This window comes from Barbatula barbatula (genome assembly GCF_947034865.1).
Source record: "Barbatula barbatula genome assembly, chromosome: 5".
NCBI classification, from domain to species: Eukaryota; Metazoa; Chordata; class Actinopteri; order Cypriniformes; family Nemacheilidae; genus Barbatula; species Barbatula barbatula.
In genome coordinates, this window is record NC_136769.1 from 15,658,838 (window position 1) to 15,683,694 (window position 24,857).

Consider the following 24,857-nt stretch of genomic DNA (forward strand, 5'->3'; position numbering starts at 1 on the left):
CAATTGGCAAGCTAATCGATGCCCATGGGTTATTTTAAACTACAACTGTACAGCTATTATATTTCCCAACCAAATTATTAATGCAATTTATTTATTAAAGAATGTTTAAAAGAGTAATTTAAACAATACTTCAATAATACAATAATCTAACCACATGCAGACTAGAGTAAATTGGACGAAAACCATGCAAACAACATTTTTACACAGTTAAATGGAAACCTTTGTTAAATTATTCCTCTGTAACATAACATATGGAGGGCTTGTGTGCTAAGAGTCACAACAGCCATTTAAAAAGTGATCGCACTTCTGCTCCGGTCACAAGTACACACGTTTGAACACGTCAGTTGTAAGTTCGTTTTCCACATCTAGACTATAGCCTATTAATAATAACTGTGATCATATTCACACGCCTTCCATCGGACTAAAATGAATTTAAAATGTCCACATAGGTCCTTTTATTGCGCACACACGTCTGTTTTTGAAGGTAAATTATTGACCATGCTGCCCTCTGCTGGTCTACTCGTGTCAACTAGTACTCCTGTACCAACCATGTATGGTGTTTAACAACAATTCCAACAGGTTTGTAGGAATGTAAATAGTAAAAACTATTGTTCTGTCATCATTAAGCCTGCTCACCCTCTTGTCATTTCAAACCTGTATGGCTTTCTATCTTCTCCAAAACACAAAAGAAGATATTTTAAAAAATCATGGTAAACAAAAACATTCACTGTCAATGGGTTCTGTCATCAACATTCTTCGAAACATGTTCAATTGTATTTAGGAAAGAAAGAAAGTCATTAAGGTTCGAAATGTCAAGAATGTGAGTAAATGATTACAACATTTTCATTTTTGGGTGAACTATCTCTTTAAGGATCCCAAATTACTGTGAAATATGCATATTATTATTATATGCGTATTATCCGATACAGGCTCTCTTATGAAAGATTACAGGAATATGATGTGATGTTTATTTCCTAGAAACCGTCCTCCCCGGGGCCACAGTGAGATATCTACAAGTCCACTTGGGGGCCACATTCCGCTGATTTCATCACTTTCGGTAATTCAAGAGCACGTTTTTATTTGCCAGTGACGGAAAATATACAATTCATCTAGCTGCACATCTGACACGAGTGTCTCTGTTGACTTTAATGGTCATTTAGACGCTCTCTGTGGTCATATCTTGGGGAAAAGGCAGTTTTAAGAATGAAGCATAGTGACTTTGGTCACACCCTTTGCCTTGTCTCGCCCCTCCTAAGGAAAATGAATGTGCAGTTAGAGCGCCATGTTGAACGGTGTGGGTGTCACACACAAGCCCAGCACACTAACACTAACACTAACACACACTCCAACATAGCACCAACCCCGGGTGTTTGCTAGAAAATAAAGTTTCTAGCCCTTTCAGACGTTTATTTTGTACTTATGCCGGACGTTACTCCCAGTCATCATCATCACTGGAGGTTTGGTAAGTTACTGATTTTGTTACCTAATCGCTTATCTCACTGTGGCGATATCTCCAACCAACACCGCGCATATTTCGGCTTAAAGTTTAACGCAATTACAACATTTTTCTATAAAGTTAGTTTATAAAGTTAATCGGTTTGGTCAAGTCGAGTTTTCGTGGGGGTTTGCGTGAAATGAAAGCAACATTTGGTTAAACGAGCAAGTTAGTCGGAGCATAGCTACATTTGGCTAGCATGAGCGGCTAATAGTCAAACTCACTTTGTATCTCTCACAAGAGTCCATTAACCCCTTAAAACGTTCTGTAACGTTAGCTTGGTAGCTAGCAAGTTTATTTTTCAAGGAAACGTTTGATTCGCCCCTTTCGTCTTTAATATAACTATGGTTATTAACACATTTTTCCAGGATTATTATGAAACGAGTTTGCAAGTTGGTTAACGACGAGGCGTATTGTTAGTATGGTGGTGCTAGCTTGCTATTATCTCATTTCTCATTTTTTGCGTTGCTGTCTGAATTGCGTCGTTTTAAATATTTTATTTCAGTTGTGGATTTCTTGTTAACGTTGTTTAAGAAGTGTACGTGTATCTCCGCCTGTCTATAATGGCTTACATACATATTTTTTACCACGATTATACGTTGGTTTATCCAAGTTATATTTTTACGAAATACTTTATCTGTCTTTATTTACGTTGTTCCTGGGTTAGTTTTGTTTTCGGTGTCTCTGTGAGATTATTGTGTAACCACTTTGTTGAAGTTTTCGTACAGATTTGTGGGTTGACCAGTTTGTTTTGTCGACACTACAGCTGGAACGCCACAAATATTGTGGAAAATGTTATACCTGTATGAAACTTTGACTGGAAACAAGTTTTATCCCAAAAGCATGGACAGTTCACCTTTAGGCTTCTCTGAACTCATGGAGGACACACCCTTGGTATTAAGCAACGTTGTATGTTACTTTTGCTTTTCCTTTTTTCCTTCCTCTAATCAGACAAACATGCTCTCTGGAGGGCAAGTGATGTTCCCTTCAGAGAAGATCATGTCTTAATTTAGCCATTGAAGTACTGCGCTTTCTAGTATTTTTCATGTCTTGGCTAACTCATTAATTCAGTAAGGGAGCATACTTTTACTCAAGCACAAGGCAATTGAGTACATTAAATACTTTACATGTTCTGAGTAGGTGTAATGTTATCGTGTTGGCCGAAAATAACATGTAGGCCTATATATTACAGCAGAAAAAAAATGTCCTCTGGTTAAACCTCTTCAGCTGCACGCTTCTCACAGTTAAAATACAGTACAGTGCCATCTTTGTCGTGATCATTCACTTACTGCTATTAGCAAAACATTGTCTCTGTAGGTACAGTACGAAGTTACAGTATTTATGAATGTGTCAATCATAAGTACAAAAGCATATTGTCTGAATCAGACTGCTGTCTGAATGCTTTCTGTTTTGAGACCCGAGACATTTTTTCATATTTTTCTATAAAATAAAACGCATACCAGAAAAGTTTGAAGGTTAAAGAATCTTTAAGTAGTGTAAAGTAGGCTTGGTACATGATTTTCAGGGGAAAAAAGTGAACCAGAAGTGAACCAACCTTTCAAATAAAAGCAGTTTTCCACTTTTTGACTTATTTCAGTCTTAGGAAATTTTATATCAAGCTACTGTATATCGGCCAATATAACTGTTGTCAACTTCCAATGCTAAAGAATTATTGGTTATTGTTATTGGCCAAATTGTACATACAGGTGCAGCCCTAGTTCCGAGACATCTCGCCTTCTTGTTTATAGGTCACTTGTAAGCATTTAAGGCTCAAAGTGGCAGAACCAGCTTGTTTACCTGTGCCTTGCGAATACACCCGTGTTATAAGTGCTCTCACTGGTTAAGAAGACCTGACTTGTGTGGAATAAAGAATGACATTGATTTAAAAATATATATATATATTTTGACATGATCATCTCTGCCCTGGGTGGAAGAGTTCATGCAAGTCTTAACGTCTGCTTTTTTTGCTGCTGAATTGTCTCTGCGACCACACACCCTGCTCTAGTACTTCCAGACTAAACCCTTAAAGATAAGAGACGTGTTGGCACATGCCATGCAAGCTATCCTTTGTAAGAACTGAGTCATATCAGGGAAAACTGTCCTTCAGAGCTGTGCAGATCTGCTTTTCCTTAGGCCTTTCTTTAGCAGGATTAATATTCGCTGTGCAAGGGTCATGCAGGTGGTCATGGATTGGCATGGCCCGCGGACTTGCATTTTAGATGATGGAGGAATAGTGAGGTCAGTAACGGTCGTTTGTACTACATGGTTGTATTTTTGGTTTTACTTGTAGACAATGATGCTTTTAAATTACCGCGAAGATTAGGCAAATCAGTCCTGTGATGTAGGACTGCATGTAAATGCTCCTCCCAGTCCTGAAGGGGGCGGTAATGTCGAACAACGATGACTTCACATAAAGCGACAGACACTCACAAATTGTTTTTATGCGACAATGCCTAGCTTGGGTAGCCGACGCTGTACTTTTAAGTATAACTTTTCATTGCAGTCATAGTTTCCAATACCCGTTGGTTTTCGTCATCAGCAAAAACACAAAATAATGCCTGGACCTTGTCATCAGTTCATCTGTCGTATATTTTATCCATTTCAAACAATAAACAGCTGAAACTATAGCACCGCAACAAACTTTTAAAATGTTTTTTTTACCGGAACAAAATGCAGCATGAATTTTTAACCAATCAGCATATTCGACAACCAGGGCCCACCCGCTAATCTTCCAGAACTCTGGAAAAGTACTACCTCACAAGCAGGGACAAATATATTGTTAGTTTCGTCAAACGTTAAAGGCCATTTCAAGGAGATATTCAACAGTTCTCAGAATGAGTGCATTCTAGTCATCTGGTGTTGATATAATACTTTGATTTCTGAAAAAGCATTGTTTCCATGTAGTGCGAGAGAAGTGTTTTCTCCAAACTCTATATTATAGACTCAAAGCAGATTTTGTGGGACTTGATTTCCTCTCACAAATCACAATCTGTTGCACTCCTATCTTTCAAGAGTCGAGTATTTTAAAGTATTTATTTAGTTCATTTTCCAGGCAGGTTTTATGTTGCTGAGAAAATCAAAAGTTCATCTTTCTCTAAAGACAGAGAAATCAATGTCAGAAGCTTCTCACAGAACTTGCTATGGTCGGCCTCTGGCTCGGCTTCAACACCAATCACTGAGACTCCTTGATATTGGCAAGACTTTACCAGACCTGTTCTTTAGTATGGAGGAGGACACTGCCTGCCCTGGATGCTCACACAGACCCTGGCCTGTGTGCTGGCTTCCTGGGCCCCCGTCACAGTGAGAGCCACTGGAGCTTTGTTCCGGCGGTGATACAGTTGCCCCTCTCTTCCTCTGATGTGCTGAGCCTGAATCGGTCATTAAAGCAGCAGATGTTTCATTAGGCTGTGGCTACATTCATGTGTATGCAGACTTGGGCGAGAGGCAGTGGGGGTTGCTCGGAAAGCAGCGCTCTATTGGCTGCTCTGCGGGAAAGCGGGAGTCACATTTCAGTGGCTTTTAATGAATTTATGGGATAGACTGAGATGTTTTGTTGGCAATTGAAGCATCCCAGCGTGCGACAGGAAACGTGTATTTAGTAGGACCCTGAATCTTTGTTAGATGTGTTGTTTGATGAGCCACATTATTAGTAATGTGTATACATATATATATATACTATACTAACTATAGTAACACCAAGTCTTTTTGTCAAGAATATTGGCTGATTTTACATGCCATGCTGTGACGGAAAGTGCAGTACGGTGCAATTCCTTCCCACATGCCAACAGAGTATCGTCTTACCGTAAAGATGAGTAATAGGAACCAATTTGACGTCACCGTTACGTTTTCCTCGCACATCACATGTTAACTTCATGTTGTGCACAGCTACATTCCATTTCTCTTTATCAATGTCTATTCCCTCCAAAGCCTTTGAACTTTCATCACATACAAGAATGTTTTGATCAAAGACAAATGCTGTGATGATCTGTGTTTTCCAGGTCACTAGATTGAAATCGTATCATCAGTTTGTGCTTGGTTAAAATGACTGCCTTTGTTCCAACCTTTTTATTTTCTGTCTGACATTTTGGTTTTGTGTTTCAGGTAATGGAGGAATTCATCGAGCTGGCTCTCTTCACTGTGTGGAAATGGTTTTAGCAGGCGCAGAGTAACACAGAGAAACTGTTTAAACTTTCAAACTATTGCACCACAGACTTTTTTTGCTTTTAAGGAAGAGAACTGATTTTGTAATCTCAAGGATTTGAACACTACACACCACCATGCCGAGCTCTACGATTCGGAGACAAATGAAAAACGTGGTCAATAACTATTCAGAGCCAGAGAAGAAGGTCAGAGAAGCGACTTCCAATGACCCGTGGGGCCCCTCCAGTTCTCTGATGTCAGAGATCGCCGACCTCACTTACAATGTGGTGGCCTTTTCAGAGATAATGAGCATGATTTGGAGGAGGCTGAATGACCACGGCAAGAACTGGCGTCACGTGTACAAGGCCCTGACACTGCTAGACTACCTGATCAAAACGGGCTCTGAGCGAGTGGCACTGCAGTGTAAAGAGAACATCTTTGCTATTCAGACGCTCAAAGATTTCCAGTATATTGATCGGGACGGCAAAGACCAGGGCATCAACGTCAGAGAGAAGTCCAAGCAGCTGGTGGTGCTTCTCAAGGATGACGATCGCCTGAAGGGTGAACGTTCTCAGGCCCTGAAGACTAAGGAGCGTATGGCACAGGTCTCCACCAGCGTGGGCAGCAATAATCAGATCAGCTTTGGCCGCGGCTCAAGCCAGCCCAACCTGTCCACTAGCTACTCCGAGGAGTACGGAAAGTCGGAGGGGTCACCTGCATCATATCATGGATGTAAGTTGCTTCAGCTTGTGTTTTGAGATATGTCTTCCTAACTGGTTGTTCAGTCATACTGGTAGCTTAATGCGTAGGACTATGATAATGATGTGCATTTTAGTTTTGTACAAACAGACTTTGCTTGCTGCAGAATTTTGCATGGGTTTTTTTGAAAAAAGTGTTGCTTTGGAACTAAAGCTGTACCTTTTTTAATCATCTAAAAGGTTACTTTATTCTCCAGTACCATATTAGGCCCTCTGTCAACAATAAGAGTTTGGTAGCATGCTGATCTCTTCCCTCGAAGTCTTAAATGTTGCTGTTAACAGCAACCGCCTGATCTGAGACAGTGTCGTCGTAAAAGTCAACTTGGGTTAATTCATTCAGAGAGCACGAAGGAGAAACTGAGCACACCTGGAGCTCGGAGTGCATGGGGCAAATTCTTGATGCTGCAGACCAGGAAACTGCATGTCTGCTGTTACTCAGCAGGAGACACATCCTCTGTTGTACGTCCCTGCAGCACCGAGTGGCTGTATGTCTGCCCCGGACATGTGCGTTCCTTTCGACGTCCCGCCCCTTTTCCTGCACTCTGTACAGGAAGACAGAATTCCTGATCTCCCTGAGGTCTTTGCTCAGGTCTGCTTTAGTGAGGAAGCTGCATATGTCCTCCTCTTTTCACACTATATAAAAAAATTTGATTGCTTGAGGGAAGTCAGGCTGTTTTTCAAGCACCTGCATAGCGTTAAGTTCAAAAGCTAATGTGGTGAAAACTGCACAGTGAGTTTGGTAGAAATAAATAGCGTTTAAAATTGTGTGTAAATGTCATTAATAACAAGAAAAACAGACAATTCGAAGAAAAGCAGTTAACAGGAGGGTGTTTTGCGTTCCTGTGGAAGTTTCCTGGAATTGTTTTTCCAGAAAGTGCAAGCAGGCTCTCAGTTGAATGTAATTTGCACTTTATCCGACTGTGAGAAAATAGATTAGGACAGTTAAGCAAAGGTGTAGCTGTGAAATTAATTCAGTACAATATATAACAGAAGCAAATTTACACCTGGACCTTCTTCACAAGACTGATGAAGCGTTTATCGGCCATCAACATCGTAAATCCTTTTGTATATATATATTTTTTTTAAATGTACCTTTGCAACACTATACTTTGTATTTTATTAACTTTACATCAAATTACAAAAAACTGTTAACGTTAATGGAAGGGTGTTTCTTATTAGAGATCGACTGATATGGCCATACCGTCCAACACTACAATAGCTCTTCATCGACTATAGCCAATGTTTAGAGGTCAGGGTCAGTCGATGGCCAATATGTGCTGCTGATCTTTTTTGCCTATTTTTACGGCTGATATTTTGAAGTTTTCCCTTCATTTGGAGGCTAAAATGTCACACTAATAATAAGTAGACGCGCAACATTTCTAATTCGATTTTTGTTCAGACAGCAATGACTAAACACAAGAACCATTCATGGTTACCATTTTAGTAGTGCCTTCATCTTCAATTCAGTCTATAATTCCAATATTCGATACACATTAAATTTTAAATTAAATTAAATTGAAAAAAGTGTAAAAGAAACAAAACTAGTGGTGCAACGGATCACAACAGTTCAGATCATACTAATGATTTTGAGTCACGGATCAGATCATTTTTCAGATCAGCAAAAATGGAATTATGCTTAGGGCACCAAAAGGGCTAGCAGCGGCACTGCATATGTCTTTGAAATATCAGAACTTTAGCCATGCCTTTATCTCCCAGGACTGTTGTTGAATTTTCCAAATGTTTTGGCTTGTGATCCTTCACCTGCAGCAGCAGCACGTTCCACCGCACCAATTACACAGGGCTGCCTGCGGACGTGCCTGACTTTAAATCGGCGCAACCAAACGCGTATATCGGCCGCTGCCGAAATATAAAAAAAATTAAATATCGGCCGACCTCTATCTCTTATACAGCGTACAGGAATAAACTGTAAATTAATTCTCTCTTTTGACTGCCGATAACGATACAGATTCTGAAGATTCAATTTATATTTCTTAACTTTCTGAATGTTATTAATTCATATAATGTCTAATAATATTGTACATTGAAACTGGTAATGTTTCTTAACATTTCTATATGCAGAGCACAAAATAATTGCATTTTCCTGCCCTCTTTTATTGTATATATCGTCCCTGTTCATTGGCTGTTTTTACAGATTATTGGTTGATATATCCGTTCGTCTCTACTATTTAATAATATATGTCTTTCATTGTTTATGTTAAGTGACTTTTTGATAAATACAGTGTCCATCTAATGCAGTGTTTCTCAAAGTGTGGGGCGGGCCCCACTGGTAGGGAATAGAGACATGACAAGTGGGGCACGACAGATCGGTGGACATTTTGTCATCTCTATTATTTACTGTATTATTGACCATACACTCAAAATTTAAAATGACCTAAAACAACATCAGATTGCAAATAAATTGCAAGAATGATTTTATGGAATGAAAAGAAAACTGGAGATTCGGCACCTGCAGAGAAAACCAAGACAGACAGTGGACCTAAAGTTTATTACCCTTTTTTTTAGATATTGGGGACAGGTGGGGCTCGCATGAAAAGTTTGAGAAACACTGATCTAATGGGTCTCTCGAAAGAGATTTTAAACAGACTTTTTACTTTTGTGTTGTAAAATGATTGGTATAATCCAGGGACCACATGAAACCGAGCCAAAATAATAATAATATATACATTTTAATAATAATTTATTATACTTGGATAATCTTGCAATACGTAAAATAAAAGTGAAAGTTGATCACTTTAAATATTACTTTTGCAAAACTACATAAATTAATTAAAGTCTTTCTCATAATGTAGTCGTTGTCAGCGAATGTAGACATCATGTCGTGTCAGCATACCCATATGCTGTCAACAACTTTATAAATGTTCTAGACAGATGACTAAAAATCACTGTACTGTTGATAACTGCTGATGGAACTTCTAGAAAAACCTCTCTGGTTTCTAAATTAGCAAACATTTCTCATCAAGTCTTGTTCAGATATCAAAATTAGCATTATTTCCTGTGTGTGTGGTTGCTCTGTGTCCGAGACATGGTTTTAATCTTTCCATTTGCTTATTTTAGCTCTATACTAAAAACATCCTCACTACAGATAATAATGTCTTTGTGTCAGTAAACGTTCACAGTTGTATGTGTGTATAACCAAGAGAAAGTACAGCTGGGCAGTGAATATCTGTTTCCCCTTAGCTCCCGTGTTTTGTTTGTGGCTGTGGATTAGGCTTTCTTGGCTATTAGTTTAATGTTGTTTCTTTTAGCCAAGCAAAGAGCTGTGTTTTAAATAGATTCTGCATGCCTTTATACAGCCACTGTAACCAGCAAAACTTTGTTCCAGCTCTTTTAATGTATCGTTTCAAACTATAACTCAGTGCATGTTCTATATTTTGTGGTTACATCATTAGTTATTTTGCTTATCTAAATGTAAATTTGCATGTACGACAGCTATTCTTTAAACTTCATTTGGTCATGTTTGTATGAATTTGTTTTTCTAAATGGCTTTTTAAAATGAAAAGAATAATACCCAGCAATTTTATATGTTGATCATTTTGTACAGCATATATATATATATAGATATATATTAGTTCTGTCAATCGATTAAATCGCACATTACACATTCTAATAATTTCACATTTATTCTCCAAATTAATGGAGAAATAACAGATTACATTAACATTATTTTGGGATGTCCCTATCCTGTTTTTTTGTGCCCCGATCAGATTTAGTGTCTGCCGTTCTGATACTTGTATTTTCCTAGTGGTTGGTTCACGTTTCTGGTTATTTAAATATGACTATTTAACAGCTCAGCTTAATCCTGCAACGAACCGCCGTTGCTAACACCTTGCGCAATGCTCACTTTGCAGCAACATAATTGTATCAATAAAAGGCAAAATTTTGATTGTAGTACTGCAACTGATGTCTCCATTTAATTTATAAATTTTTCTTAATTTTGCCATTCATTACAGCTGTTCAACATTGAAGTAGATTATAAATGAGAGCTATCATGTCTAACAGGTAGGAAATTTACAGAAGTTGAATCAAGTTCTCAACACTTTACAGGCTTTAATGCCAAATTGAATACAGAAGAATTCTCATTAAAGCTACAAAACACATTGAATTGCTCTTTTCTTTTTTTACTTTTGTCTTACTTAGTCACAGTAGCAGGATTAAGAATAATCTTTCTACGCAGATCTGACACCCTTTCCCATTTTCACAACTCTTTGCACTCATTTATGATTTTATTTAACTCTTTGAAACCTGTGCTAATGAAAATGCTAGACAAAACAGGCTTTCTGGCATAATCTTGTGTGTTTTGTTCATTCAAGTAGTGCTGGGCGGTAAACCGGTTCATACCGAATACTGGTGTGTATTTTTGTTATAGGAATTTTTAATATACTGCATTACCGGTGTATGTAACTTAAACAACATGCGGAGCGCTGGGCAACACCGTTTCGGTGGGGTTCTTTTTCACTGTTGCACTCTGACCGGATATTCAAACAGAATGCGTCTTTCTATGTTGCTGCACTACTGTAACACAATTTTTCTATATAAACGTGCGCTAAACGAAGGCTTTTGGATGTTCGCATGCGTATAAGCGGTAACGTATTTTATTCCATTTGCGACACAATGGGTGCGCACACTGCGGCTGAACGCTTTCCGCTCACATATCTAATTTAAGCCTTTGTTCTATGAAGAAAAAGAATTTCAGGAAATCATGAAGCCATTGTGACATCATATTCATGTTGTAATGGTCAAATTGTTACTATTTTGTATTCAACTATACAGACAGATGGTATACATTTTCTCTTGAAGTTGGGAGCACCAGTGCTACCCATAGATATGGTGCTAACAAGGGGAAAAGTTAATTTGGAGCGCTGTTCTCTATTTATTTTCTTAAATATTATGTATGCTATTTACCTTTGCATGCTATTCAGTTGTTAAATAAGTCTAAACTTGGATGTTATTATAGGGGAAGGGAATTGTTTACATTGTGTAGTTACAAGTTGTTTGTGAAATTTGCACAATTAAAAGGTTCTGTATTTTGACTGCAACTGTCGTCATCCTGATTCCTTCACTTTATCATGAGTGTCACCTCTTTATAAACATCATCTTTTTGTGGGATCTACGCATATAATACTAGTGTGGAATTTTTCTACAATATTCACTACTCACCATGACAGTATAAAAGGGCATTTTAAGTCAATCAACTGCATTATTTCCTCTCTCAATCATTAGAAAATGTGGTGCAATAAATACCCGAAACCGGTATAAATACACATCAATGTAAATTATATTGCATTTCTATCAATAGAGAAATTGACTTCACCTACATTAACAAGTTAATGATTCATATTAGCATGAGCCTGAGCACGAGTGATGTCATCTGTGATCTCACAGCTCTTCCCGCCTCTACTTCTGTTCCCAGAGAATCAAGCCCTTTGGTTGTATTTTCTTGTCTATTCCCTCTGGGTTTGAAAGCGGGAAACTCTTGGATTTCTCAAGGCCCAGAAGGTCTCAAGTCGCATCTTTCTAATCGTTATGGAAGCAATGCATCAAGACTCGCCAACCTAATGGCTGTCAGATTGTATTGATCACAGCTAGGCAATCCATTGATTGATGAGAGCTCCAACTAATGACGGAGCCTCAAAAAATCTGGACATTAACCCAATTGTGTATTTGTGAGGCATCACACATGTGTGCGGCAGTATTAACTCTGACCTTGTTTGGCATGTACTTTGCAAGGTTCTTGGTTTTCAATGACCTGTGACTGTTCCATGTGCTTTTAAGCTGGCTGATGGTGCGTCGGTTTACTAAACACAGGGTTTGCTAATCCAATCAGTGCCAGGAGAAGAGCTATTGTAGTGTTGGACGGTATGGCCATAAATTAATATAATATAACATTACAGTTGCAGTTAAAAATACACAACCTTTTAATTGTGCAAATTTCGCAAACAACTTGTAACTACACAATGTAAAGCTGTAACGTAAAAGCGATCGCATCACACTGTCAATCCTCCTTCCTCTACTGACCCTTATTTCTCATCATAACACACAGAGAAACATTTACACTAAAAACTCATGCAATATGCTTATATTGAGCAGGTATGAGGTGACTCATTCTGTTCTCGGTAAGCCTCCCACAGTATACAGGGCAAAGTATTTATTTATTCTTTTAGAATAATTAATCTATTAAACTGTGTCCACCAAAGCGTTTTTAGTCAGCTAAAATAAAGGACCTGGTGCTCTTCTGAGTACGACCATCTGGTGGTGCTTGAGAAAGCTTTGGAGGCACTGCGCGTTATTCTGGAGATGCGATGGTTGGTGTGAATTAGAATATACGCACATTTTTATGAATAACGTTTGTACATCACAACGACTTTACGAACGATTAACACAAAAATCGTTCTGCTCCTGTTTCATGAATGAGGCCCATTGTTCGATAGCTGAGCACAGGGATTGGGCGGGTTTTGAATTACCGAGTTAAGATATGGGGTTGCCAAATCAGTGATGGTTTTGTAGGCAAAGTGCAGAGAGAAATAATATTCATAATAATACACATAACATATCATAACAAAAATACACATTGGTATTCGGTACTTCAGCATTAAGCTGTCGTCCGCTGATGTAGCAACAAACTTATGATCAGTCTGTTTTCACCTACCCAGCATGCAGGTTGGAGTCTTCTATATTCACATCCAACAATTTAGATTGAATAGTTCCCCCAAAAATTAGAATTCCCTTATGTGTATGAATTACTTATTTGAGCTATCAGAACAATAGCATTCCTTTATCAAATTTGCCTAGTTCTCATGGTGTTGAGGTTATGAGCATTAACCTAGTAACTGATATAACCCGTTCAGCCTGTTGTTCTGTTTATTGATGCATGCTCATTGCTTCACAGAGGAAGAGTCCAGCCAAAAGAGGTGTTGTTGCAGTGATGATAATGTCATGTGTTTTTTGTGTTTCAGCCACGTCACCCAATGCATCTTCAGAATTGGAGCAAGCCAGGCCTCAGACCAGCGGTGAGGAAGAGCTACAGTTGCAGCTGGCTCTTGCCATGAGTCGAGAAGCTGCCGAGCAGGTGCAGTACATCACCTTTAAAGTTCTCCCAAAAAATGTCAATTCTTTGTTTCTCATGTCAATGCAATGTATTTCGAAGAATGTTGGTATCCAAACAGCATAGACCCCCATTGACCTGCATTGTACGGACACAAAACCCCATTTTTCAATGGGGTCTAAGAACTGTTTGGTTTCAAGCATTCGTCCAAATATCTTTCTCTGTGTTCAAACAAAGAAATGTATAAAGGGTTGGAACTAGACTGAGTGGCAGAATTTACATTTTTGGGTGAACTATCCTTTTAACAGCAGACTTTATTTTACTCTAAATTAAAACATCCTTAAACCCCACAGGACATTCCAGGGGTGTTTAAGGGTTTGACATATTAATTTTATGGACGACAGACTAAACTGCGGTTGTCTTCATTTGCATGCCATCACTGAACAGTTCTGACTTGTTTCACCACCAGTCAATTAGTCCAATCCAGTCATTAAGTGAATGAAAAACACTGCCTCATCTTTAAAAACACATTTTTTTGTATAAGTGAGAGTACACAACACAAACGCGATTATTTGTTTAAAAACTGAGGGCGCTGTTTCCTGAGGGAATGTTCTGTAAATGTCTTTACAATGTGCACATTGTTTTTGTATGTGACAAACGAGTCATGTATTTAAAAACTGAAAATATGACCCATTTTGAATCCAGCATTTTACTAACATTTGTTTGTGAAGCATCCCGATGTAAAGTGACTTAAACTGATGTCTTCTGCACATTCCGTTGAGAAATCTAACTAATCCACAGCATCTTCAGAGGCTCGATGTCGGGACTAAATTAAGTCTTGCATCCAACAACAAAACACCTTGTTAGCTCACTGTAAGTAGTCCAACATGAAAACAGCGCTATTAACGTTGATGTCTAGCTTTCGTCATCTCTCAAATGCTCATGAACTAGAGGCTTGTTATTCCGGAAGATGACGCAGGCGTGTCATAAGTTCCGGCGACGAATGGTACATTTTTTGTTTTGTTTCAATAAAATAGTGCCCCCTCTGGCGGGAGCTTTTGTCACCGTCATTTGCCGGAAAAACTAGACTTTTGTTCACGTGCATTTGAGATTTGACCTAGATATCAACGTTTATAGCGCTGTCAATTTCACTCCCATTCTACCACTTGGAAGTTAGAAGTTTGGTAGTAAAGTATCCCTTTTAAGAATAATGTGTAGGAAAGGTGTGTGTATTTCGACATCAGATAATTTTCCATATATAAAACAAGGCTGGTGGGGGATGGTACATAAGGGCTCATCTGAGAGGGAGGTAAACTGTAAAGATTTTCTTACACTTCTGTGTGGTAATATTACTCTGTCAGCCCACTGTTGTCACTGCTTGTGAGCTTTAACAGGCGGTATGACGCATACACTGGAATGTTAGTTATGTGTCAATCAACAGAGCTGTACAAACATCTGAAGTTTAAAACATCTGACGCACATTTAAAACATCTGACTTAAAACATTTTAGATTTAGTGCTGTTTCGCCCACATCTGGTGTAAACCAAACATGTTGATGTGTCAAACCAGTCAGCAAACTAGAAAGCTGAATGAATATTACTTTCTTTAGTTAGATTTTTCTCAGGTTAGATTGACCTTTAGATGGAATAACTATAAATAGCTCATTAAGGCACACATTTGAATGTAACCTTATCAGACACAGATCATTTCTTACAATGGTTAGTATGTGTAACAGGTGGATACACCCCCCCCCCCCCCCATTCCCACCGACATGTTTTACATAACCAGCTTCCTTCCTGTCTTCTGTGCCGGTTTATGGAGTCTTGCTTCAATGGGCGAGACTTCTTGCTAACATTTCTTGGGTTTGGTGTACAATTGTACTTCAGATGTATGCATACTTAAGTAAATGTGCTGTTGAATCATGCTTAATCACAAAAGTGCCTGATAGTCATGATGACCTGCTGTCTGGATTAAGGTGTGCAGTTCATGTTGTGATGCAGCAAACAATACGTTTTCATAAAGCACATGCTATAGCATTCATTCTTTTGTGTGTTTAGGAGGATAGGATGCGCCGTGGAGATGACCTACGGCTCCAGATGGCTCTGGAAGAAAGTCGTAAAGCCACAATAGGGAAAGCGACCAAGAAGAAGAAAGAGGTGGGTTTAGACTGCATGCTCAGAGCTAAATCTGTAGTCACTGAAAGTTCAACACGCTCCTTACCTATTTTCTTATTAAAGGAAGAATTCACTTCATATCATCCGTGGTGTTCGAAATATAATTTTTATCACCTCTCTTAACTTTTCTTCCTTTTCTTTCTTGCGGGCTTATTGACTCATGATGTGAGTATTTGGCCACCAATCATGTTTATTATAGCTGATGGGATTATTTAAGATGGCGTCTGTTGACATGGGTTCTGATCTGATGTTGTGTATGTGTTTGTGTGCATGCAGCCTCAGTCTTCTCTGATGGATCTGATGGACACGGCTCTCGCGAGCCGCACCAATCAAGCGGCAGACCCCTGGGGAGCGGGAGCAGGAGCTGCTGCGGCGGCAGCAGGAGGCCCTGTCTCTGACCCCTGGCAGTCATACGGTAAGCCTGCAGATGCATCACAAACATTCTAGCGTTGTGAGCAAACACCCACGGCTAATAATAGTACATTGACAACAGTTCGCTTCAGCATTGTGCTTTCCTAATCAAATTAGCACGTTTTATCTGATTGGGACGGGTTGCATAATGGATATGATTCATGGATCATCATCTACAAACTGAAAAGTGACACTTAAGACACTGGCGTTAAATATCACCGTCACAGCACACCTCCGCTATGTTTGCATATAATGCTTAGGAGAAGAACATGACAGGTTTACATAGAGGCCCCACAGGCTCTTTCTCATGACGACATTGGGCTGTTGCGCTCTGAGGAGGCTTGGTAATGTAGCAGGGCTGGTAGTTGTGCATTCCAGTGTGGACAAAACAAAGAGACTAAATATTCAGATATGCCACCACTAGAGTGAACACTAGAGTTTTCCTCCTCTAACAGCCCAGTGCTCTCAATCTCTCCATATCTTGATGCTTTATATGTACTTGGTTTATCATTTAAAAGTGTATGGAGAGGGATATTGAGGCTGGTTTGTGATTTCTCTAAACTGGAAATGACAAGAACTCTACTGAAGTGAAGTGGAGTATCACTTTGTTACTTTAAGTAGATCACAGCTTTCAGCCTGAAGTGTCACACTATTGTCAATCTGTGAAGTAGGATTTGTTGTTTACATGTATCTTTGTCTATTTATTTACATGATTGTGATGAATATTAAAATGCCATGATTCACTTTAGAAAATGTTCCTTATCAAACTTGTGTGCAAGTAAATACATGTGTGATTATACATGAGAAAGAGCTTGCAAATGAGCGACACCTGGTTGTCATTCTGTTCCCCCCTGTAGTGGAATGAACTGCCAGCATCCTTCACAACCTTAAAAAAACCCTCAAAATATACCTGTTCCGCTCAAAAAAATTACTCAAAACATACCTGTTCCGCATTTATTTGACTGATCATTAACTTTCTGTCTTGTAAAAATAAAATTATTGTTCATTTTCTCCCTTGTTTACTCCAGCTTTAATCCTCCTAGTAGTAGCATGGCCTTGTAAACTAATGGTACTTTGTAGCGTGTTGTCAAAATGTTATATGCTCTCCTACTTGTAAGTCGCCTTTGATAAAAGCGTCTGCTAAATGAATAAATGTAAATGTGAATTTATCTTTGTAAAATCTAGGTGGGGCCCAAAAACCAGCTGCCCCTGTGGATCCCTGGGGTCTTCCCAGTGGCACATCCTCAGTCCCTCCTGTGAAGAGCAGTGACCCCTGGGGGTCGACCCCGGCTCCTGCAACTGCTGATCCCTGGGGTCCAATGCCTGCCACCCGGCCCAAAGCCCCAGTCACAGGTAACATCTGAATTCCAAAATGTATGCTTAATATGCATTATGTAGAATCTGCTTTGGACATTTTTACAACATGAAATCATTTATTATTTTGAGTGACACAAGCATCTCACACATTTTCACATTTCAACCAGCCGGCAGTTTTGATCTTTTCTCCACACCAAACGGTACTTCCAAGGAGGACCTCTCTGATTTCGACAGCCTCCGCTCCTCAGCAGTGACAGGTATTCTCAGAATACTTCTGCTACAATTTTAGTTTGTGTCTACTGTTCAGGATATAAAGATATGTGATGTTGTCATTTTTCTCTGGAGATGGTAGAGGGAGCTATGCTCTGCCGTCACAGACCAGCTTGTCTGTGGGTTCAGATCTGTTTGACGTACCCAGCGGGCCAACCAGAAAAACTCCAGAATCGTTCCTTGGTCCCAACGCTGCTCTCGTCAACCTCGACTCTCTGGTCACCATATCTCCACAGCCGGCTCCAGTCTCCAACCCCTTCCTCGCTGGAGGTATTCTTCAAAACCAATAACATCTGCGAATGAGTTAAACCCTCTGGTGCTCCTTGTTTAGGGTCACACTAATACTCTTTCTGGTCAAAATGACCGAACACCTAAAAAAGTTTTTTCAGTCAAATCAATGTAATAATTTTGTTCAATATTGTTTCTTTAATATTTCAGATTTCTAGGGAGTTCTAGTTTCATGTAATATTGTTGCAATAATTATGATCTATTTTTGTATTCAAAATAATATTGTAATATAATATCTTCCTATTCTGATTAATTTCTTGTGGCAGTCAGGGGTAAAAGTGTGACTTAATAAGTTATAACGATTTTTGTGCAACAAGTTTTATACCATTTCGATAAATTATTTTGACTTGAGGACCACAAGTTTGACTAAGACCATTTAGCTTTTTGGCATTATTTATTTGTTTATTCACATAGCCAGTGTCAGTTTTGGGGGGATGAATTTAGGTCAGTTGGGTTTAAATTATGAATGTTAAATTATATATTTATTTATCTTCCCCCTCAGGAGTAGCTTCTGTGCCTGTGCCTGCACCTGCACTTGCACCTGCAGCTCAGGTCAACCCCTTCCAGGTGAACCAGCCGCAGCCACCCACCCTCAACCAGATGAGGGTCAGTCCCATGATGAGCGGTCAGAGCTTCATGCCACTCAACGATCCCATGCCACTCTCCTCTTTGCCCCCAGCTGGCACTGTCTCCATGGTACCCATGACCGTGATGGCTCCACTCGCACCCATGGGTCAGATTATGCCAGGCATGGGTATTCCTGCCTCCATGTCCATGCCTCAGCCGCTCATGAGCGGAGGGCTGGAGCCCAAAGGCGCAGCAACGCAAGTCGGCAACACAACCAACCCCTTCTTATTGTGAGGACCAAAATAGGCTGCCTCCCCCCTCAAACCCACACAGATCTTTCTCTCATCCCTTTTCCTATGGTATAGACAACATTCTAATGTCTTTCCTAGACCAGTGTGCTGTTTCCAGACTTTGCAGTAGCAGTGGAGTTTACAGTTTATACATTGGCAGGCGACTCCCTTTCTCTCCTGTCTGAGATAGGTACCATACAGCGATTTGGTATTCTTTTCTAAATTCTCTGAAACGTCAGTTATACGGTGTACAGGTGAGATATTTTCTTCCCACCATGCTTGTGTGGGTTGAAAGGGGTCTGAATTTTTAACTTCTTTTTGATCGCTTACGTTTCTTATCAAATGCTTGAATCTAGGACTACTGGTGTCTTCATTTTTTTCTAATTTCTAGACTTTCCAAGCAGTGTGATAGTTAAAGCTAACACTTTTAATCAGCACAGCCTGTATGTTCTACGCAGCGCATATACACTATGTGTATTTACAGTATGCTTAAGTAGACACAGTTTAGAGACTATCCGTTTACACGAAAATGATTTTGATGTTCTAAGCAGGGATTTTGCACATGCTCCGATTTACTTTTTGACTGTTGTTAGTCCTTAGCATGAGACACATTTCTGTATTAAGCGTAGGAAAAAATCTCACTGTGCTGTGAATGCTAAGGACCAAGAGGGAATATATCGGAACGGCGCGTGCGATTGATTCCGAACCCGACGCATTGAAGATGAACTTCATAATGAAGCGGAGAGTCAACCTTTTCTCCTTTTCCTTTTTTAAAGCACGATGGGATGTCGGTTTGCATATCATATGGCTCTACTTTTATATCTGTTTTTTTACTGCTTTACAATCCCGAGACGTTGTTCGTTGGGTGAATGGGTTCTTTTGATTCAGTACCGCTCACTATTTGCACAGCACCTCCATATCTGACAGCTAATTGATACTAATGATTGGAATTCATCTGCTTTGCCGCTTTGGTCACAGCAAGTATCAAACAATCTGAAATGTGATGATTTCAGTGTCTTTTTATTAAAGTGTGTTTGAAATATAGAAGGAGCAAAGGGAAATGAGAGGATTTGATTTATGTTTATGTATCTTCAGGTTCTAATCCATCTTACTGTTATAATCAGCAAATATATCATTAATCACTGCTTCTGATGCCATATCCCTTAGAAACAAAACCCGAGCATATATCACAAAGTCCTCAGTTATGCATAGCTAATTTGCTTAGTGTTAAAGGTTAAGAGGGGTTGTTGGTATTAAAAACAGTAGATATGGATGGTTCCATAAACATGCGTGATTGGTTATCTATAGATATTTGTTGTTTTAAGGATGTGTTGGGTTTCATAAATTAGTCTGCTGTCTTTTTGCAGCTGGAACCGTTTCATTGTCCTTTATTCAAATGAGTTGATTTAGTTTTTAGCATTGAACGGGGGAACCACAACTACACCACACTTCTTTCATATGAATGACTAGGTTAAGTTGTGTGAATCGTCACATTTGGCATCAATATTGAGAGAAAACTGTCATGTGGACTTCGTCGATCGATTTTATTCCAGTGTCATGCCAACATCTCCCACAAACTGTAGTTATCAAAGTGACATTGCAGAGCCGTGGCTGTTTTTAACTCTGACTACATCTTATCTCTTCATTTGTTCCCCCATTTTCTTTTCTTTACTGGATTACTGCTAGGGTACTCCAACTCTCATTTTGTGAGTTTAGTGACCTCTGCTGGAATATTGTGGTAGCGAAGCACTTCACGTGTGCAGAGCCTGGGTGTGTTAATGGTCAATATTCTGCATGCATACGCAGGCCTATTTGGGGGGGAGAATATGATAGCTTTAAGATGTATGTAATGCGCTTTTGGTGGATGCGATGGGTTAAGCAGGTGCTAATCCTGCTAAATAAGACTCCCTGCTAGTGAACATTACTGTACTCAATTATGCAGATTTATGAATTACTTTAGAGTGCATACAGAATCTAGCTCATTTCGTTTCGCTGTTTCAATGTATCACTCGTTCTTCTGTTACTATGTACTCATTATGCATTTATCGTGGAGGACTAACTATGTGAACATGCATAACACCTGTTATTTTTCCTGTTATTGTGTCTGTGTATTTACCGAACTGTCTCGTATTACTGGGAGCAGGCTGCTTTTTATGGATATGTGCTCAACTCGTTGGCATTATAACTGTATAATATAATTTATCATCTGTTCTATTGTAACATATTGTTCTGTACCTTATTTCTGTGTAATGGTTTTGTAGGAAAGTCACATTAAGCGTGTGATGTTTATTGCCATCTAAACAGCAGCAAGTGATAAAGGATGTGTAGCTGCAATGGTAAAAATAAATTGTATCAATGACTTTTGATCTGTTTTTTGATGCTGTCAGTTTACACATCACCACATTCTGTTACACATCACCACATTCGGCAACGGTCTAATACAGGTAGATGACTCTGTACCAGTTTATTAAACATACAAAACGATATAATGTGATGATCCAATTCTAAATTACCAAAGTAATTCTGGTCAAAATGACAGATCCTGTCTGAAAATAAACTGCTTAAAAAAGCAGTCAAGATCATGTTCCATAAGGCTGTTGTGTTTGTGAGAGTCCAGCAGGTGCATGTTCTGTTGAAGTAGTGTCATAACCCAGCTTTTTCATATCCTTCGTAACAATGTTGAACTGTAGTGTCACGAATCCTTGTGAACGCACCCTTGTAACTGCAAATATAAAAAACCTGTCACACATTTAATCAATTTTAGAGACACCACATGTTTTGAGACTCGTGCCATGAAAAGTATGTGCAAACCCACCTTCTCTTCCCTCTCCCTGGGCAACAACTTTGGGATCTGTAAACTCGGGACGCCTCCCCATCAGCCAGCTGAGCAAAACGCATAACGTGACATTGAAAGCTCATCATAGAATGTTTATCGATCAAAGAGAATAAGAAATATAGAACGACTTAAGTTACATGTACTTCATCATACTACTTCTACTTTATATATTATATCTGATGGAAGGCTAGTCCCGGACTAAAATGAATGTTTGAGCTGTCTTTCACTCAAAATAACTTGCCCTGATATATCTTAAAATATATCAGTACCATTGTTTTGTCTAAAGATGCAGTAAAAATGTGACTTGAACATCCTGATTTAACTAAGGCGTAGTCCTGGCTTAAAGGGACCGTTCACCCAAAATTCTGTCATCATTTACTTGTCCTCAGGTTGAACCAAACCTGTATAAATGTCTTCGTTCTATTAAACGGAAGATATTGTGTAGAATGTCTTCAACCTAACAGATCTCACCCCATTGACGCCCATAGTATTTTCCCTACTATGGCAGTCAACGGGGGTGAGATCTGTTTGGTTTCTGACATTCTACCCAATATCTTTCTGTGTTCATCAGACCAAAGAAGTGTATACAGGTTTGGAATAATCTGAGTTATGATGACAGAAATTTATTTTTTGGGTGAACGGTCCCTTTAAAATAAGCCTTTTCTTGGCAACCGCCCGGTAAGAGAGCTAAAATATGACATTTTATAGAAAAAGTGAGATTTCATTTGATTTGAAATATAAGAAATTCTTTAACAACCTTGTGAACTTCTGCAGTCTTGATGTGGACTCAGGCACACACATTGGAATAGTCTTTGTATGTCTGGGGATAAAAGAGTGCATTCATGTCACCTGTCAAACATGTTTCACTACTGTACCTATCCCTGTGCAGCTTACTTTCCAGGCGTAAAGGGAATATGCACCGCTCCATATCCTCGGACAACATCATTTCCAAATGTATCTGGGCCGTACACACTAACTACAATTTGGGGCCCTGAAAAACACACATTATATTAACACCCAAACACAGTAAAACATTAAAGAAACTAATTAAAATAGATTCTCTTTCTCTGTAAAAAAACTGTAAATAACACTTCAATTTATAAACATTTGATGCAACTTTGTGTACTTACAACCAAACGGATTGGTGCTTTTGAATGTGATGTCTATTGGGAAATTCCACACCAGATTCTGCGAGCCACTTCCCTTTGATGTTATCTGAGAAATTCCCTCTTCTAATCCCTTCGGATTGAGCACAATGAAAAATGAAAAGAGCACAAAATAACCACCATGTATTATATATGAGCTCATAAATCACACAATGAGTAAAGAAAGATAACCCTCACTGATGTGGGCGCCCAGTCGTGTCCATACACAAAACAATACTTGCAGTACAGGTCATCATATTCTGGGAACTTTAGACAACAAAATAAATCAAGTTAATAAAGTGATTTACACGCAGCTAGATAGCATTCATTCAATCACGCTACTTCTATATTCGCTACTTCTTTAAAACAGCAATGCTAACTCACATTGGCTCCTTCGATTTGGCCATTAACCATGAGAAGAAAAACCGACGGATTATTTGAGGTCATTTTTACATCCTTACTATTTAAATCAAAGCCAATTGTCTCCCTCTCCAGTGAGTTTGATCAGGTTAGCTTTACATTACAATAATGGCTTCTCGTTGCCAACATCTTTGTGGGTGCTATGGACGCCTTTACAACGGCGGCCAACGAGGTCCAAAAATGACAGGAGACAAAAACGCGAACATTTCAATTGCCAAACCGCTAGGTGGCTGTCGTGGATATGAAATAAAACACGCTCTCTCTCTCTCTCTCTCTCTCTCTCTCTCTCTCTCTCTCTCTCTCTCTCTCTCTCTCTCTCTCTCTCTCCTCTCTCTCTCTCTCTCTCTCCTTCTCTCTCTCTCCTCTCTCTCTCTCTCTCTCTCTCTCTCTCTCTCTCCCCCTCCCTCCCTCCCTACCTCTCTCTCTCTCTCTCTCTCTCCTCTCTCTCTCTCTCTCTCTCTCTCTCTCTCTCTCTCTCTCTCTCTCTCCCCCTCCCTCCCCTCCCTACCTCTCTCTCTCTCTCTCTCTCTCTCTCTCTCTCTCTCTCTCTCTCTCTCTCTCTCTCTCTCATCTCTCTCTCTCGCTCTCAGATGAGGTTTTTAGTTTAATGTGCTTCATGGCATGACAAATATTTGTGCATTCACACAAAGCAACATAAAGGACAGAAATGTACAGTGTACCTTATAAAAATCGATTAGGCAATATAATAAAATATATATATAAAATATATATTTGACTGAAAAATGCATTTCTGTCCCAGTAACACCTGACTTTGATCTTCTTTACACGGTTCAGGGAAATGTGGAAAGGTTTGACCATTTTAAAGTGTTTCTTTCTATTGTCTCTTATTTGTTTATCTGTGCTTGTTTTCTCTTTGGCGAGACTGTGATCACTGTGAGTCTGTACCTGGAGAGCAGGGGTGTAAAAAGTAAAGTGGGCCTATTAAAAAATTATACCTATGTGAAAGTACAGATACTGAGAGAAAAATGTACTTAAGTGAAAGTTAAAAAGTGTACTTAAGTATTAAAAAAGTAAATCTAACAGCAAGAATTAAACAATCCTTACGAACACAACTTAAGGAAAATAACTTGCTAAGATATAATGGGGTGTGATCAGCTCGCTTGTAGTCAAGGCATTGAGTCGGCCATTTTAAGGTCGGTCTCATTCGCAAATCCATTCAGTGCACTGAAACGTTCGTTTCCTAAAAATTCCCATAATGAAACTAGAACCAGGGAGTGTCAGTGCCCTTTATGCTCCCTTTTTTTTACTGGAAACCACAAAAAAATTTAATAAACAAAATTAAATGCAGTAGAACTTTTGAAAAGACAAACGCTTATTTTCTTTTATGTTTAAACACACATTGCTAGACAGGTAGGGAACACAATCTAGTTAAAGTGATATTTCAGCCAATAAACAAAATGTCCCCATGTTTGACTCACCCCCAAGGCATCCTAACTGAATATGGTTTTCTTCTCTAAGAATAATGCAGTCGGAGTTATAATACCATGTAAGATTTTTCTTCCAAGCGGTAGAATGGAAGTGAATGGGTATTGCCTTTTTGAAGCTCCAAAAAGTGCATCCATCGATCAAAGAACTGCTCCACACAGCTCTATGGTCTTATCAAAGCGAATTGATGCGTTCGTTTAAGAGAAATATCCATATTGACAGCTATATTAATATTGA

General features: G+C 39.2%; 2 protein-coding genes across 3 annotated transcripts; one reads left to right on the top strand and one right to left on the bottom strand.

Moving 5' to 3' along the window:
• Positions 1-992: 992 nt before the first annotated feature.
• epn2 (epsin 2) lies at positions 993-21,132 on the top strand. 2 transcript variants are annotated; one of them, XM_079455892.1, is made up of 9 exons: positions 993-1,462; positions 5,597-6,367; positions 13,368-13,480; positions 15,514-15,612; positions 15,907-16,045; positions 17,227-17,394; positions 17,526-17,615; positions 17,704-17,898; positions 18,419-21,132. In XM_079455892.1, exons 2-9 carry the CDS (start codon positions 5,773-5,775, stop codon positions 18,775-18,777), a joined length of 1,758 nt encoding a protein of 585 aa, XP_079312018.1. In that variant the 5' UTR covers positions 993-1,462; positions 5,597-5,772; the 3' UTR covers positions 18,778-21,132. The 2 variants fall into 2 exon arrangements, with proteins under 2 accessions (XP_079312018.1, XP_079312019.1); XM_079455893.1 differs by having other exon boundaries at positions 15,913-16,045.
• b9d1 (B9 protein domain 1) lies at positions 19,779-23,390 on the bottom strand. Its single transcript, XM_079455909.1, has 7 exons — positions 23,139-23,390; positions 22,953-23,021; positions 22,740-22,848; positions 22,504-22,600; positions 22,367-22,429; positions 21,589-21,656; positions 19,779-21,495 (listed from the first exon to the last, which is right to left on the bottom strand). Exons 1-7 carry the CDS (start codon positions 23,199-23,201, stop codon positions 21,353-21,355), a joined length of 612 nt encoding a protein of 203 aa, XP_079312035.1. The 5' UTR covers positions 23,202-23,390; the 3' UTR covers positions 19,779-21,352.
• Positions 23,391-24,857: the final 1,467 nt, after the last annotated feature.